This window comes from Phyllobates terribilis, unplaced genomic scaffold (genome assembly GCF_046119375.1).
Source record: "Phyllobates terribilis strain yellow unplaced genomic scaffold, ASM4611937v1 Scaffold_11__3_contigs__length_659146591, whole genome shotgun sequence".
Taxonomy (NCBI): domain Eukaryota; kingdom Metazoa; phylum Chordata; class Amphibia; order Anura; family Dendrobatidae; genus Phyllobates; species Phyllobates terribilis.
In genome coordinates this window covers 380,913,641-380,931,245 of record NW_027362771.1, presented here as the reverse complement: position 1 = coordinate 380,931,245, position 17,605 = coordinate 380,913,641, and the positions used below count along the sequence as shown (strand labels likewise).

The following is a 17,605-nucleotide window of genomic DNA, read 5'->3' as shown; positions in this document are numbered from 1 at the left end:
TGATAGTGCGGCCGTGGCTCATGTGAGCATATATGACCAGCAGCACTCGGCTCATTAGCTGGACCTCCAGATTGCCGAGTGAAGCTGGTCACATGCGCAGTTTACAGGGAGCAGTGAATCACTAAGCTGAGGCATAGCCTATAGAATCCTGCTGTGCAGATCACAAAGGTCACACCATGCAGAGATCTGGATGCGCAAGTGACGGGCTGCATGAAGCTTATGACATGGACCTGCACAATGCCAAACCCCATGAACACCAGAGATGACGTCCGATTCTAAGAAAACATCCATTCTTCATTGGATGGCCTGGTTTTCTTTTTTTTAATTGGCAAATGCGCTTATTTTATCATCATCTATACAGCTGATGTGATAAAATGATGGGTCACGCAGATAACGTCATTAATCTTGAAGATGCCTCGCCTACTTACTGAAATTGCAGCACTCAGGAGAAAATGAACCTTTTTCCTCCCAGGAGCCACTGGTATTCAGTTATACGGGAGCAGCTACAATCACCACTCACAACAATGTGTGCCGCGGCTGTTGGCGCTCTGGCACATTGACAACCAGTTCTGCATCGATGGGTGGGCTGTCAATTAAAGTACCGGGGGGCGTGCTTACAGCCATTAGTGAAAGCTGGTGGCTCCGGCAAGGGAAAAAAGCTCACTTTTGCCCAGGTGCAGCAATTTCAGTACGGTGGTCGGGCATCTTTTTAACGCTATTACTTTGCAGATTAACACCATATGCTGTTTAATAGCATTATCCAACGTGACAGGTTCCCTTTAAATACTTCACAAAGGTGTTAAAGAGCCTCAAGTTGTACACTTGATGCAGGTTCTCGACAAGTATGCTTTTCTTACCTTAAAGGGATGGTCCGATACAGTAAACATTTATGATTAAATTAAATGTTTGTAATAATCTAAAAGCTTTTCTAATATACTTTCGTTAAAAAGTCTTTATCTTTCTCTGCTTTATATATTTATTTTTTATCTACTTCCGGTGTGATGACAATTAGTTTGAACATCCCCAGTGCATGGTGGGATAATCCAACGAGACTATCAGGGGATAGAGGCTGTTGCCCCTGACAGTCTCTGTCCCACTCTGATATAAAGTCATTAGGGTTGTCCATTTCAGGGGCTGTACTAGTCAATGCTGTACTGAGCATGCATCGGTGGTCAATTCCAACATATGCTCAGTACGAGCTCCCTTGTTACGGTGCAATATTCTTTTCAGTGCACAGTGACAGTACGTTCCCTTGCCGGCTCAGCTGAAGTGTCATGGGCTGGCAAAGAGCACATTGCATTTTAAGGAAAGAAGCAGACAAGCAGAACAGTAGAGACCTGCCTTGCCACTGTGCGGTAAAAGTGATAAGACCGATTTTTCCGTTGGATCAGCACGATTACAGCGATACCAGATTAATCGTTTTTTATGCTTTGCCGTTTTTACACAAACATTTTACAAAAATGAATTTGCTTTTGATTAGTCATATTCTGAGAGCAGTAACTTATTTTTTTGACAAATGAGCAATATTCAAGTAGGTTTTTTGCGGGACGGTTAAGCGTTTATTTGTACAATTTTTTTTTTTTACATACAACTTTTTGATCGCTTTTTATTCACTCTTGTGAGTCAGCATGATGAAAGAGCATAATTTTTGGCGTGTTTTTTTATTTTTCTTTACGGCGTTCGCCATACAGAACAAATAACGTGTCAGTTTTGAAGAGCGAGTCGTTCCGCACGCAGCGATACCAATTATGTGTATGGCTTTTTTGTTTAGATTTATTTTATCACAAACAATGCGTTGCGGAACAGATTAGTGATTTGTGTGCACTTCCGTGCTTTTTTTTTTTTTTTACATATTTTTATTATACTTTTTTCACTATTTCACCAAGTTCCACTATGGGACATTTATAATTTATTTTTTTTTCAGATCACTTGTCTCATGCACTGTAGTGCATGAGACGGTCAGTGAGTCACTAACATCCTGGGAGAACCAGCTTATAGCTGGATCTCACAGGCCACCGTACCCTGGGGTCATCACTTAATTATCGGACCCCCGCGTTAAGAATCGCAGGTCCCGATGGTTACTAGTACGAACCCCTTGTAATCACTTAAATACCACTGGCACAATTGACAGCTGTATTTAAGGGGTTAAATGGGCCCGATTGGCTTCAAAACTGGCCGGGCCGATACTACAGGGTGTCAGCTGTCATACACAGCTGACACCTGCCGAAAATTCGGCCACGGGTCAGCGCTATACTATTATTCCTCAGCACCATTAAAAAGCGGCGCTGAGGAATAAGCACCCTTAACGAACACCATTAAAAGGCGTATTGGTGGTTAAGGGGTTAACTTATTGCAAATAAACTTTCACAGACCAACCATAAACAGTCAAGAAATAGCAATAAGAAATCAGCAATGTATGGGAAGCTTAAGCGGTGGTTCACACCCTTTAACAGCTCTAACCTGACGGAAGCAAAGATGTCAATTATAAAATCTTACATATTCATAGTTTTTATGCCCCGATGCTGAACCATTTTAGCTCCTTAAAGCACCACTCCAGCGTATTTTTTTTTTCAGTGCTGGAGTGAGGCTACTAATCTAAGGTACCTGCCCCGAGCATTATACTTACTCGCTGCCTTCACCTGTTATTGGCAAAGCTCTGGTTACACAGCGTCATCTTGTGACCTTCAATTCGGACTGACTGGAAGTCAGAAGTAAATGTCACACGCTCAATGTATGTCTTCGAGAGCCAGAACAAGGCACTCCGACTTACATAGAAAAGTGACCTCCAGCTCGCTCCTGAACACACTGGAGCAATCCGGTAGGTCACAACCTGCTGAAGACCGATGGGAGTGGTGGAGATAAAAGGTGAAGATGGCGGCAGTTAAGCTCAAGTCTAGAGTCAGGGAACTAAGATTAGAAATACCACTCTAGCACTGCAATTAAAGCACTAACCTTTTTTTTCTTTAAGACCAGGTTTAACTTAGTCTAAACATCCACACATCTGTTTATGTTTTTTCATCGCCTCACTAGGGGAGCCATAATTTTAATTTTTTTGTTAGTCTACGTAGCTGAATGAGGGCTTGTGTGATGCGAGAATTGTTAAATTTGACAATGCAATTTTTTGGGGGTAGAAAATACCTAAATTATTAGCTATTGGAAAAAACAATGGCTATATCTGACATTTTAAAATTGTACTCTAGCAGATTTATGTAACTAATTTTCACACAATACTCATTCTGGGGGAAAAAAACAACACACAACACACGCTTTGTTTTGGTGTCACTACTTTAAGAGCCATAAAGAATATGCTTTATAATCTGAGCTGTATGACTTTTTTGCAGGACGAGCTGTAGTTTTCACTGGTCCCATTTTTAGGTAAATATGGCTTTTTGATCACTTAATTTTTTATTGCAATGGTGAAGTGGATGGTCAAAAAAACAGCAATTCTGTGAGATAAAGACACAGCTTTATAGCAGGGGTAGACATTATTACAGTAATATTTAATTTACAACTATATTTAACAAAATTTGCACAACAAACTTTACTTCTAACTTGCTATAATTGTTTTCTTTAGAGAGCTGTGTGATTGCTTGTATTTTGCATAATGAACTGTAAGTTATATTAAAAGAGTTATTGATATTTTTCATTTTATGCGAGACAGTATGAACAAAACTGCAACACTGGCTTTTTTTTTTGCGGTGTTCAAAATGCGGGATACATTTTATTGTGCTGGTGGTTTACATGCAGGAACTGGATCATTTTTTTTTTTTTTTAAATTACTAACCTGAAAACATTTTTTCCATTTTTTTTAATCTTTAAAAAAATGTTTAGGTGTGCGTGTTTTTTCTTTAAATAATATTTACTATTTCCATAAGGGCACTTGATCATGCAACTTATTGATCGCATATATAACACATTACACGTGTAGTGCATTAACAAGCTTGGTCGTGTTATGGTCCATTCATACATGCATATATATAGGCATATATAAGGCTGTCATGTTTGTATAAGAAGGTCCAGTTCCTACATCGTGGTCTGTACTCAAGACAGTGACGCACTGATTTGAGAATCCAGCCTTATACTGATAGGCAGGCCGAAGCAAGTCTCTGGTTGGATCTATTATGTTTTGCTCTATGGAGCACTAGATCTCATTCACATACCACAGTCACTACTGACTGAAGCATGTAAGGGAATAAATGAGCAGCTGCAGACCTCTAATAGCGCTGCTGTGTCTGTGCTAGCAAGAAGAATGCTGTTAGGCAGGGGGAGCCCTGGGATAGCAGAGTGAAGATTCACTGGCCAAGCGCTGTGACAGGACGCAGTTGAGAATTTAGCCACAAAAAGTGTATATTGTGTATAGATTTTATTGCAAGTTAAGATAAAAAAAAAAAGGGATGAAGGCATACCTTTATCATCTTTAGATGTGCTCTTGTTATCCTTTGCATCCTTGGAAGAGCTGCAAGAGGCAAATGATTAAGAAAATAAAATTAAAAGGAGATCAGGAAATCCTACGAAAAAAAAACAAAGCAAAAAAAAAAAAAAACCACATAAAAACACCTTGCAATAGGTCAAATTGAATCTTAGAGGATCAAAAGGTTTCCCTCAAAGCTTCTTGATCTCATTCTCCCCAGGAAGCCCGAAGATCTAGATTTTCTGACAAATATATTCAGTGTGGAAATATGGAAAAATCTTCTCCCAAATTCAAGGATTGGACTTGGCTTCATTTAGTGTTCGGGCAGTTGTTCCTTACCATCATCACAAGGAGCTTTTAGAAACTTGTCAATTTGGAAAAATAAAAATAAAACTGCTGCCAGTAGAATAAACTGGGAAAATCTTGGTTTAAAAATATAAACAAAAATAAAAAGGAACTTATGAGGCTCAAAAATCATTATACACAAAGGCAAGGTGCTAAATATATTCTTGAAGCTACCCCTTAATGTAGAGTGCTCTTAGTGAACGCTGGTAATCAGTATCTTAATGAACTGACATAGAAAAACAAACCTCTTTGCTTGACCAGAGGTCCCTGTAGATGGACCTTTCTTCTGAGAATCCTTTTCTTTATCTCCAGATTCAGCTTTCTTTGAACCTTCTCTGGATTCCTTCTTAGCACCATCTCCTTTAGCCCTCTCCCCTTTGTCATTTTTCTGGTTCCCCGACATGTCATCTTTTTGTTCCTCCAGGCCATCCTTAGGATCACTCGCGGCTTCCTCATCTTCATCCTTTGGTTTGCATGCCTCCGAATCTGCAAGTTTCACATTTTTACCTGTTTCTAGGAGGTCATCTCCATCACAATCGATAGTGATGGCATCTTCAGCCTGGAGTGTGACAGATACATTATCGTCCTCTACTTCTTTCAGAGATGTGCTAGCCTTCTTGTCTTCTTTAGCAGCAAGCGCTGATCCATTTTCTTCTGAATGAACAGGTTTAGCTACTTCTTGTGTACCACCTCGAGAACCTGTTATATCTAAGAGGATTTAACAGGAATAAACATGGCAAAATAAGAAGTTTAAACAAATGTAAAGTGTAGTGCAGGACCTAAAGAAAACACATCTGGTTAACAGAAAGCATTGCTAAAAACTTTAGACAAACAAGCTGACATTCTCCATGGCAAGACAGCATTATAGAAATGAAAGGGCTCCATGGATCCGGTCTTGTGACGGTGCTCCAGATCTACAGGAAATCTTCATAAAAGTCAGACACCTCCCAGACGAGTGTACTTGAATAATCATGGCTCTCAAAACAGGTCAGTCTCTTCATCCATTAGTAGATTAGATAACACGATGAGGTCCAAAAGGTTTAGTCCAATCACAGATCATTCTTCACCAATTACTGGCACACCAGACACAAATACGGATCTTTATGTCCAAGACAACACAATTCCAATCTTTCTAAGCAGTTTACTCATCAAGTGTCCCAGCATATATGCCAATGGCTAGACATCCAATACTCAGTCTTACAGGTTGACTGTGCAGGAGCTCATCAAGTACTTTAATGTTACACAAGGCAAGGAGGACACTCCAAAAAGATCTCCTGTCCACTATTGAGCACAACAAAGGTGACTGTATATTCCTAGACACCAATAAGGGTCCAGATCTTCTAAAAAATCCCATATAACCAATCGTTTATATAATCCAGATAGTAAGTAGCAAGTACAAGTAGTCCTCCACAGAGAGTGGTCCAAATGGGTAAAATCATCACTACAGGTTTCTGTATGGAGTTGCAGTCAGAAACCTGATTTTCAAACTTACCTTACATAAAAACCCAAGAATTGCAACGTGTGCTGGAGTCCTGGGTGCATACAGGTATGTAGTGCTGTAAGCTATGTTTTATAGTAATAACAAAAAAAAAGAAATAAAAAAGTGAATGTACCAACTAACCTTTACTTTCATTATCGTCCTCATCTCCTTCCTAGGGGGGAAATAAAGGGGAAAAAATAAAAATTTAGGCTTAAAATTTACTGTTAAGTTATTCTGGCTTTTTAAAAATAAATCTAATCCCTTCTCTAGTCCCTTCTGTTCTAGATCTTTATCACTCCAGCTAGGAAACCCCCCTTGAGGTCTGCCATCACAATAAAGTAGTCCTGGGCAAAGTGCAGCCCCGGGCTACATCTGGCCCTTTGGCTGTTCTGGTGTGGCTCATGGGCCAGGATAGCCAATGGGCTGGCTACAGTGCTGTCCTGCCCCACTTAGCCCCCCCGCCCAGCGTTTGTTTCACCGATATCTGCATCTTCAGGACAGAAACCAATGAATACAATCATTCAACATGTGGGACTCTCTCTGCCCAGCAGGACATAAGGTCATCAGATTGTGACTACTGTGCAGGGAGTCCCTTTATACAGCCGAGCAGGGCGGAGAGCCGTTTTATTTAAATTATCAGTCAGTACTTATGTGGAGCCATCATACTTTGTGGGGAGCATTTGAGGTATATTTCTGTGTGTATGAAGCTGTGTGAGGGGCATCATACAGAGGCTGTGGGGACTTCATATTGTGTATGGGGGTGATGATGTTTAAGGTACAGCCATACTTATAGAATTAAGGCTCAACAGAAGCAGTAGGATATACCATTATCAAAAAAATCAGTAGATGATATTGTTTTGATTAACTACTGATAATACATGATACAATAAGTCATATTGTATTCAGGGCTGTGGAGTCGGTAAGCCAAACCTCCGACTTCTCAATTTCCATGACACCAACTCCACCTCCCTCATACACGGCTCATGTTTAAGTGATAAATTTACTGTAGCACAGATTCACCTCAGCTAAAAGTCTAGACCCTTAGATCAGGAATAGGACAGACATTTATAGGACATTTCAGAACTTTCCCAAATTCTTATGAAAAATTATTCCCCACAAACAGCATTGAACTACTATACATAATTTATTATATATTTTAGGAGTCGGAGTTGGTCCATTTTATACAGACTCCAACTCCATAGCCCTGATTGTAAAATGTATTAGCTGTTATTCAATATTGAGTGATAAAAATCTAAAAGCGTAATAATTAGCAGAATTAACTTTGGCTTGTTGCTTAAGCCCTTCACGACAGTCAGGGTCTCATGTGGCCCCCAGGCAAATTTATTTGCTCACTTGTGCACTAGAGACGGCTGCAGGTATTTTAAAACAGGGAAAGAGTATAATTAAGTAGCATCCAATAATGTTAGTGTTCAGGAGGGAGTTATAGTTTTTTACTTTAGAAAATAAAATAATAATCCTCTATAATGTTTATGTACGCTATAACTGTGCCATCTAACCCATCTAAAAGAGCCATGTCATGATCTAGTGCCAAGATTGGTGACATGCAGCCTTAAATTGGACCCATGTACGAAAAAGTCCCAAGTGTTAAATCATTATCAGGAACGGTCCCCATTCATGGGTGGGAGCAATAAGATAACAGCCACACAAGTACAATCTTAACATAGACTTGGGCTACAGAGTGACATGTCGCTCGACAGCAATTTTCACAAAAGCCATGCGACAACACATTTGGGCAACTTGTCATTTTAGAGCTGTGATTTGCTTGTAAATAAATCAGCCAAGTTGGAGATAAGTCAGAGATACATTGTGTGCGTCTTGCATTGAAGTCCATGGGAAGTGTAGCACATGGGTTGGATTTTCTGTTGCTTGTCACAAACCATTTGGAAACATTTAAGACAGCAGTATTTTGCAAGTCACAATATGACGACACTTTAGGGAATCATTACACCCAATGCTGCAATTTCAGTGTTACATGACATGTCACTGTGTACGCTAGTCTGAAGAGATTGTCTGGGCTTGGGACAAAAGTCTGCAGCCAGTATACGACTCTCATGATTCCTTGGCACTCCTGGTGCTAGTCTGTGGTCACAAGTATGCAATTTTCATATTTCTGGTCAACTGCAGACTCTCCTTATCTGGTGTCTAAATTCACTACTATTGCGAGAAGCTGAACGAGTCTAGTCAACTTGTGACAGCAAGTATGCAGACTTATGTCTCAAACCTAGACAAGCCCTTTAAATGGAACCAGATAGCTGACACACGCTGCCAAATCAGCTGGCGGCATGATTTCAGTCATATGTTTAATTCTGAAACGCTGTGGCATTTCAGGAGAATCAGTTCAAAAGCCACAGAGTGCCGAGACACATGGGAGACTAGTCAGACAGATGGCTCTTCAGCATCTTCTCCCTGCCAGCTTTCCTGGAGTGACAGGTCTCTCGCTATACAGTAGCTTGCAAAAGTATTCACCCCTCTAGGCATGTGTTTTGCTACCGGACAACCTGGAATTCCACTGTATTAAAGGATTTGCATCAGTTCATGTAAAGAACCGTTTTCTTTTACTGTGAAGCAAACAAATAGGACAAAATAACTGACAACTTCAGTGTGCATGACTATTCACTCCCCTAAAGTCAGTACTTTGTATCCTTTTGTGGCAATTACAGCTGCAAGTCGATTTGGTTAAGTCTGAGCTTTCCACATCTTGCCACTGGGATTTTTGCCCATTCATCAAGGCAAAACTGCTCCCGCTCCTTCAAGTTACATGGTTTCTTCTAGTGAACAGCGATCTTCAGTCTGACCACATATTCTCAATTGGATTAAGGTCTGGGCTTTGACTAGGCCACTCCAAAACATTTACACATTTCCCATTAAACCATTCGAGCGTTGCTTTAGCAGTAGGCTTTGGTTGTCGTCTTGTTGGAAGGTTAACGGCCCTCCCAGTCTCAAATCACTGACAAACAGGTTATGCTCAAGAATATCCCTGTATTTCGCACCATCCATCTTCCCCTCGATTCAGATAGTGTTCCCTGCCCCTGATGATGAAAAACATCCCCACAGCATAATGCTGCCACCACATTTCACTGTGGGGATGCTTTCCTTTGGGTGATGAGCTGTGTTTGTTTGGAGCCCGACATACCATTTACCTTTCGGGTCAAAAAGTTCAATTTTGGTCTCATCTGACCCCAGCACATTCCGCCATACATTTGGGGAGTCTTCCACATCTTTTTTGGCAAACTTAAAATGAGCCTTACAATTTGGGTGTCTAAGTAATGGCTTTTTACTTCCCACTCTTCCATAAAGTTCACAGCTTATTTTGGTCGTATGGAAAAATGCTCCAGTCTGTGTTTGAGAACTCTGCAGCTTATTCAGGGTTACCTTTGGTCAGTATGCTGCCTCTCTGATTAATGCCCTCGTTGCCCAGGCTGAGTGTTTTTTGTGGTACCATGTTCTTTCCATTTGATAATGGATTTGATGGTGCTGAGGGGGGGGATCATCAGAGATACATATTGTCGCTGACTTGTTTGGAGATATCCTTGGTCTTCATGGTGGTGTTTGGTTAGTGGTGCCTCTTGTTTTATGGTGTTGCAGCCTCTGTGGCCTTTCAGAAAAGGTGTGTATATACTGACAGACCATGTGACATAGATTGTATACAGGTGGACTTCCTTTCACCAAGCATGTTACTTATGAAGGAAATTACTTGCACCAGAAATCTTTAGGGGCTTCATACGTAAAGGGGTGAATATGAACATGCTTTTTTTGTTATTTGATCCCACAAATTAAATCTATGCTATATCTTTCTCACTTCACCAACTTAAGACTATTCAGTGTTGACGCATCACCCACAAAATCAGATTACAAAAGTATTTATATAATATGCACTAAAGGACAACACCAGACACTGCTGCTCCAGAGGGGTAACAGGTGTAAAAACTCATAAGCCACATCCTAACAGCTGCGCTGACATTTATTGATTGCCATTTGTACATGGAAAGCCACGTGTCAACGTAAGTGGCTTTCTGTATATAAGAAACTACCCACAACTACCGACACGCTGAAGGTGTCTGCAATAAGCACCAGATTGTAGGTACCATTGAAAACCAGGACTAATGAGAATTTTTACAATCTGCAAAGTCGTTCATGTTAAAATCATTCTCATCACCTCTCAAATTATAAATGATAGAATTTTAACTAAAATGTACGTTGAAAGGTGTATAACCCGAAAGTACTGAAAGTTCAGACAATTTTAAAGGGAATAGTCAGTAGGATCAATCCTCCTGGGTCGTCTATATGGGCATGCAGGTCATAGGTGGCTGAATAGTTGAATCTGCGATCTGATGTCTTCTTGCAGAGAATTCTTTGTTTTTCTTATGTGTAAAAGAGATGTTAAGATCTATGGGCCTGACACTGATCTGCTTGAGAATCTGCTCCCAGAGATTATTTTAAACGAAAGGGGAGTTACCAGTGAGAGACATGTAATGTCTGACGGTCTGCTCTCCTGATCTACATATTAAAAAAAAAACAAAAAAATACACCTCCCAAAAAAATGGATTTCTTGGGAATACAACATCGTATTGCAGTTTTCAAGGAATTATTTTATTGAACTTCGTGACTTACATGCCCATATAGTAGGTTTAGGAGGGTTGATCCGACTGACAGATTCCTTTTAATATAACCAACATGGCTGCAGTTGGTCAAATGCAGAGCTTTTAGAAGGAAAAGGTATATATTCTCGTTTTAACCGTTCTATTTAATTTATCAATCTGGCTTCAATTTGTATCCTCCATACACACATTTGCTGACTATCGCTTGAATGTGGCAATTTTGGAGAGACCCCTTCACCACCTAACATGTAGGGCCAGTTATGCCTGGCAGGACTGGTAGGGATCTAAACATTTAAATAAACTTACATCAGGAACAACATCTTGATCAGAGAAAGCCTGCATATCTTGATTTTCATTATCCTTAAAACAAGAAAAAGTGGGTTATTAAATTATCTATAAGCGGGTGAAAATATACATATTCCATGTGTGGTAACCAACAACACAGAACCTACAAACATTTCATTTATTGATCTCATGAAAGTTAGCACATCTTAGATAAAAGAATAAAACGTTGATCATGGTAATGCTGGACATACAGGTAAAAACGTGCAGTGTCAAATATTAAAGCACTTGAATATAATTTCTATGGCAAGATTCATACATTGGTGGTTGACAATATAAATACATCACACGTTCGCTTTTATAATCACATTTTACAGAGAATACACATTGTATTTGATTGAGTTCAGTGCAAGAAGCCATCCTACAGTACTACAATGAAAACGGTTCTCCTTTCACCACGCAAAGAGCAATGGGGCTTTCTGGGAAAAGAGGAGCCGATCACACTCTAAGTAATACTATACATGACGAAACATTACTTGAAGTGAACCAGTCTACATTGTGCGCTACTTAGCTTAAGTTCCAGAAACAGTATCAGCTTACTGAGTCCATTCAGTAGAAATGTTGGAAAGCTGACATTTATCATACAAAACTACAACACGTGAAAAACAGATTTATGTAAGTAAACCATCTCCACTCCGTGGTTAATCACATTTACAGGCTGTATTAACTCCCAGAACCGTCTAAAAGACCCCATACTTACATCATTTGAGCCTACTGATTTCAGTAGGACAGGCGGCTCAGTTATATGGATGCCGGCCGATTCACCTGACAGACAATAATATTCCTGAAGATAAGCAATCTCCGGATGAGTGACGCAGAAAACTCCACACTACCCACAGAGAACATACAAATGCTCAGCAGAGTTGGGATAGTCAGCATAAGAAGTGTTCAGCCCTCAGCAGGGTACAGACACCATAAACACGCTTTCACAGGATCTGCTTGCCATATGCATATACGTCAAATGCACCAAACACTCTTCTCCTGAAGGAGGCAAACCGTGCCCTTTTGGGTGCTTCTAGGTTGGCACACCTATCAGCTGCATTGATTAGTGTAGCCAACTAAACAGGAAAAATTAAAAACTAGTTGTCTACGTTTTAAACACAAAGCACCAATAAGCCAACAGCCAAATTGCAATGTACATGGAGTTACAAAGACAGGACTAATCTTGTACTAGGGACAACTTGCCTCTTGATTCAGCAAACATTGCTCTGCTGCACCTGCAGCACTTTTCTATACATCCAAACCACTTACCCTATTCTGTTCCTTCTATTAGTGTACTCAAATTAGCTGATACAGTAAGCCCCCCACCCCCAATTACACTTTACAGCTAGACATTAGCTAGTATAAAGACAAAACGTACCAATTATTCTCAATCAATCAAAAAAAGGCACAGCTAATGTACTGATGTTCTCAATCCCATGTACAGAAAAAAAGAAAAAAGTTATCGCAACAAAAAGATGAGCAGCCACTATAAAACCCTTCCCAGAAATTAAACTTGCAGGCTGACTGCTGGTCAGTCACCTCAGCCCAAATCTGTCCCCTGTTCCTAATATTCCTGAATAAATTGACACTTGTATGACTCTCTATACTCTGACTCTGTCCAATTAGTGCTAACAGCAGCAAACTGGAAGTTGTCCACTACTTTTTATAATGTCCGCAATGTATTAAAACTGTGCAGATAAGTGTTTTTGTAATTGCCTTTCGTTGTCTATATTGCCTGTGAGCAGCGCTATCGCTGGCCACTCACAGGCATTCATGTGACACCCGGCTGCAGCCGGCTTTCTTCCGCTGATGTAAAGTCAGGCATGACTCAATGACGCGGTCCCAGCGGTGGATGCTGCGCTGTGGGTGGGGTTTCCCTGTGGGTCACACCCAGCAACCACAGCATGCTATCCCAATGAATGCAGGAGAGGGAAAGCGCGCGGTGGACGCTGGGTGTGACGCGTGGTGGACACACCTAATGAAGGCTCTATGAGCAGAAACGCGTTGTGTGATCCTTTTTAAGACCCCCTTCTCCCTCCCTTTTTTTATGTATATACATGTCCCTTATGTGTATTTAATGTTTTTTGATTTTTTAAATAAACCTACGAGTATTAATCCCTTGTGGAATATACTCCATGTGATTGCACCATATTTGGAAGATTCAACAATTTTTTGGTTACTCTTTCTTCCACGGGAGCGCCTTCAGAATCCATTTGTCTCAATTTGTTCACGTGGTGGCTATCTGTCGGGTATGACAAATATACCACCACCGTCTATGGAAGAGCTGCAAACCGTGGTCTGAGAACCTTAACAGGCACAACTCTATTTGAGGAATTTGTCCATCAGCACAACTTGCTCAGGTGAGCATATAAGATTTTTTATTCTCTTAAAGTTTTTAGTCTCTACTTACTACGCTTTAGCGCTCCCTTTCCCTTTTTCCTCCACATCTTTCTACCCTGAAATGACTGATGTAAGCGGTGTGTCAGTGACTACAGCTCAAACACACTACCCTGCTCACAGAGGACACATTAATAAAAAAGCACCATGATGCAATGACATTTTTCCTGTACAAGTTCAACCCAGTTAAAAATGATTGAAACAATTCTTAGAAGGCCATTAGTATAAAATTTCAAAAGTCAAATTGAAGCATAAAATGATCCCTATTAAAAGATCAATGAGGCATGTAAAAGCAGAGCTGAATAAATGAAAAGCAGTAGCCAGAGAGATGATCCCAGCAGAAGAAAGGTAATCCTTCCACCTCCTGATAGGACCCAAAGTAGCAGATAATAAGTAAGGCCGATCAGAGTCCAACAGCTTATCTGAAAACCAATTTGCAGCTAATACTGTACAAAAGTCTACATTGTGATTGGAAGGTAACCACTTGTCATACTTGGTTTTGAGGTTCTTGCTCAGTTTCCCAGTCTGGATGTGTATCAGTGTTCTGCTCGTATTCTGTAGGTAGCACTGAGTCAGTCTTCGCACTTTCTTCATTTTCATCAGAATCCTTTTCGTCGTCATTAGCATCTTGATCACTTAAATCTTGAGACTCCAGCTCAACATCCTTTTTTGAAAAAGGCAAACAATGTGAATCTTGTAATGCTCCAAGACAGGCGTGCCCATTCAGTGAACGGGTATGCAATCTGTTTGCCAGCGTATATAGTTTGAATCCTATGGAAAGGCTCACTTGGCAGACACTGTAAATTATACCTCTACTGTGTAAGTGCATCATGCCATTTTAGCCAGTTTAACACAGCTGGATTAGGGAGGGCCACCACCACCTTATGGCTGTATCAGGTAGGCGCTCATGTCCTACTTAGCCAGACTGGCCATTGTAACCCATGACCATTAGCCTGTCCAATGATCAAGGTTAGGAGAAACACTGCAACACAATACCACCTACTCAAGCACAAAACACAAACACTTTTCACTCAAAGCCCTTGTCAACCCAAATGTTCAATGTGTTACCAGGGAATAACATTGATGACTTTCCTTAGGAATCCCAATATCTGTATCATAAGAAGTCATACTATTAATTTCATTAAAGGGGTAGTCTTGGACTTCAACAAGGAAAGGTCATCAGTATTTTAAGCAAATTTAGCCTTCATCCAACTTCACCACTCGACCAATCCATTATAGAGGTATTAACAAGCCATGCCATACAATACAATTTACAATGATGTTGCAGATGTGAGCAGGGAAAATGGGCACAAAATCATGTCCTCATCCACACTGGAAATACTTTCAAATCTGAATGAGGATTCACAAGTATATTATATATTCTATCCTAAAAAGGTTTTATTCAGACATAGGCCAACAAAGAAAATCACCAAAAATCTGTATGTCCATCACATAAAAAATAATAAATTGTGTTACAGGAGAAAGAGGAGAGTCATCATATTCTATTTAGAAGTGTGATGGAATCTAATTGTAGCACAGGACTCAAAAATAATCAGTGTGGAAAGATAAATGGGAACCAGAGGCATGGATTCCACAAAATCACTGGAGATCTTCAACAGTTCATGAGATGTTCTCCGTTTACATTGCACCAGAGTATCAAAATCAATGGCAACACTAAGGCTATGTGCCCACATAGCTGATTTGATGCAGAGCGTTATTGCCTCTGGCAGAAAAAAAAACGCAAGCAGATTTACATGCGTTTTTCCTGCCAGAGAGAAGCGTTTTTACATGCGTTTTTTCAAGCACTTTTCCAAGCGATTTTGAGCATCACTTGGAAAAGTACTTGACAAGTTGGTCACACAATATAAATCCATGCAACCGGAATGGATTTATATTGTGTGACCAACTTAGATGCTTTAAATGCTGCATCTATAGTAAAAAAATAAATAAATAAAAAAAAACCTATATATATTCTCCTCTCCGGCGGCCCCCGGCCGCGTCCTCTCTCCTCGGCGGTGTACTGCCCGGACCTGCAGTGACGTCGTTTAGTCAGCTGATGGTCACGCGACCATCACCTGACCACTGACGTCAGCGGTCGCGTGACCATCAGCTGACTAAATTACGTCACCGCAGGTCCTGCAAGTACACTCCGGGACGCCAAGGAGAGAGGACACCGCCGGGAGCAGACTGGTGGCCACCAGAGACGTAAATATACAGGTTTTTTTTTTTTTATTTTTAACTTTATTTCTTTTTTTCACAACGTGGTAGCCGGGATGAAGGGGAGTTGTAGTCTACTCTTCATCCCGGGTACCACACGCACCGCGATTACGCTGCAAATTCACGGCCATTGAATTTAATTGAAACGCAGCAAATCCACATATACCTGCGGGTTAACTGCGTTTCAATGTTCCTCAATGGCCGTGAATTTGCAGCGTAATCGCAGTAGAAATGGTCATGCTGCGTTTTGCAACGTAATGCGAATTCTGCACGCTAATTAGCGCATCATGTGCACAGCATATCCGAATTCACATTGCTTTGCATGGCAGACTGTTTTACAAGCGTTTTCGCGGCGTGTTGCTGGCCGTAAAAACGCTACAAGAATGCTATGTGAGCACATAGCCTAAGGCTGAAGCTACCTGGTGACTTGTGCCCCGAGACAAAAACAGCTGTGCAACTCGCTGTCACACAACTATATTAGACCTCAGAATGCAGGGTGACTGTGCTGAATATAAAAAACAAACAAGTAGCATGTCATATCCGATTTGCATTGAAGTCTATGGTAAGTGTGACTCATGCGACTTGCAAGCAGTGACCGAAAATGCAATATATTGGGTAACATATGCAATTATCACAGTCGCAAAGTGACATCACAGGGAGTCATTAGTTCCAGTCTTGCAATGTGTCGCTGGGATTTCAGTGTCACTCAATATACGTCAGTCTATCCCTAACCTAAAATACCAAACGCTCCTTGTGGTGTAATGAGTGAAACAAGCTTCAAAGACAACACTGAAATAAATGTATAAGCAGTGTAGTACACCCTTACCCAATGAGCAAAGACAAATATAATGAAGGGCTCCCTTAGAGAAAAAAAAAAAACTTCATTCTCAGAAAATGTCTAGTTTCATTAGAAGAAAAAAAATTATAGTTCCAGTTCTCAGCAGTTCATCTCATCAACACCTTGCGATTTTCTGTTTTTTTTGCACTTTCGTTTTTTGCTTCCTTTCTTCTCAGACATAACTATTTTTCCGTCAATATAGCTGTATGAGGGCTTGATTTTAGCAGTACTTGTACTTTTGAATGACATTACTGATTTTACCTTATAGTGTATTTATCAAAGGCAGATACTAGAGATATATATATTAAAATTAGTATTTTATTATTATATTAAAAAAATGTTATTCAAAAAGACAAGACACCACAAACTAGAAAAATGTATTTTAGGACTGTATTGGATACATGCAGTATATAATCAAATAATATTCAAATTTATCCTTAGATCCATAGTATAAAGAAGACAAAACAATGGTTTGTAGGACCTTCTATAATCAGAAAATAATAGCTTGCGTACTTAATAGCCACTCTATTAGTCAGCCATCCCTTTGGCTGGTCCTTCAGTTTAATATGACATATTCTCATTCAGTCCAAAGGAATAATACCTCACAATATCAGTGGCTTTTCACTCACCCAATTAATGTCTTATTAATGGATCCTCAAGCAATGGACAAAATAGGGTACAATACATAGAAATCAGATACATATCTATTCATGAATGAACTCAATTATACGTGCCTTTGTTTGACAGTTGTCTCTCTAATGCTACGTATAATATAATCTGAATCAATGATCAGGGGATATATCAACAGTGGTCCCATGTATTTGTATGTATGTATATATATATATATATATATATATATATATATATATATATATATATATATATATATATATATATATATATATATATGATTGATAATACTATACCGCATGGAAACAAATCAAAGATGTAGGACAACATACTTTTGAAAGAGA

At 40.0% G+C, this 17,605-nt stretch overlaps 1 protein-coding gene across 3 annotated transcripts in view; it reads right to left on the bottom strand.

Annotated features, from left to right (window-relative positions):
• SLTM (SAFB like transcription modulator) overlaps nucleotides 1-17,605 on the bottom strand; it is a 72,510-nt gene that overhangs the window by 20,928 nt on the left and 33,977 nt on the right. For 2 of the 3 annotated variants that reach the window (XM_073652961.1, XM_073652962.1), the window contains exons 4-8: nucleotides 14,070-14,240; nucleotides 11,162-11,215; nucleotides 6,378-6,408; nucleotides 5,002-5,464; nucleotides 4,407-4,456 (exon numbers count right to left, since the gene is read on the bottom strand). In XM_073652961.1, the coding sequence (XP_073509062.1) occupies nucleotides 4,407-4,456; nucleotides 5,002-5,464; nucleotides 6,378-6,408; nucleotides 11,162-11,215; nucleotides 14,070-14,240 (769 nt within the window). The remainder of the gene's footprint in view (nucleotides 1-4,406; nucleotides 4,457-5,001; nucleotides 5,465-6,377; nucleotides 6,409-11,161; nucleotides 11,216-14,069; nucleotides 14,241-17,605) is intronic. The other variant, XM_073652963.1, reaches the window with a different exon arrangement.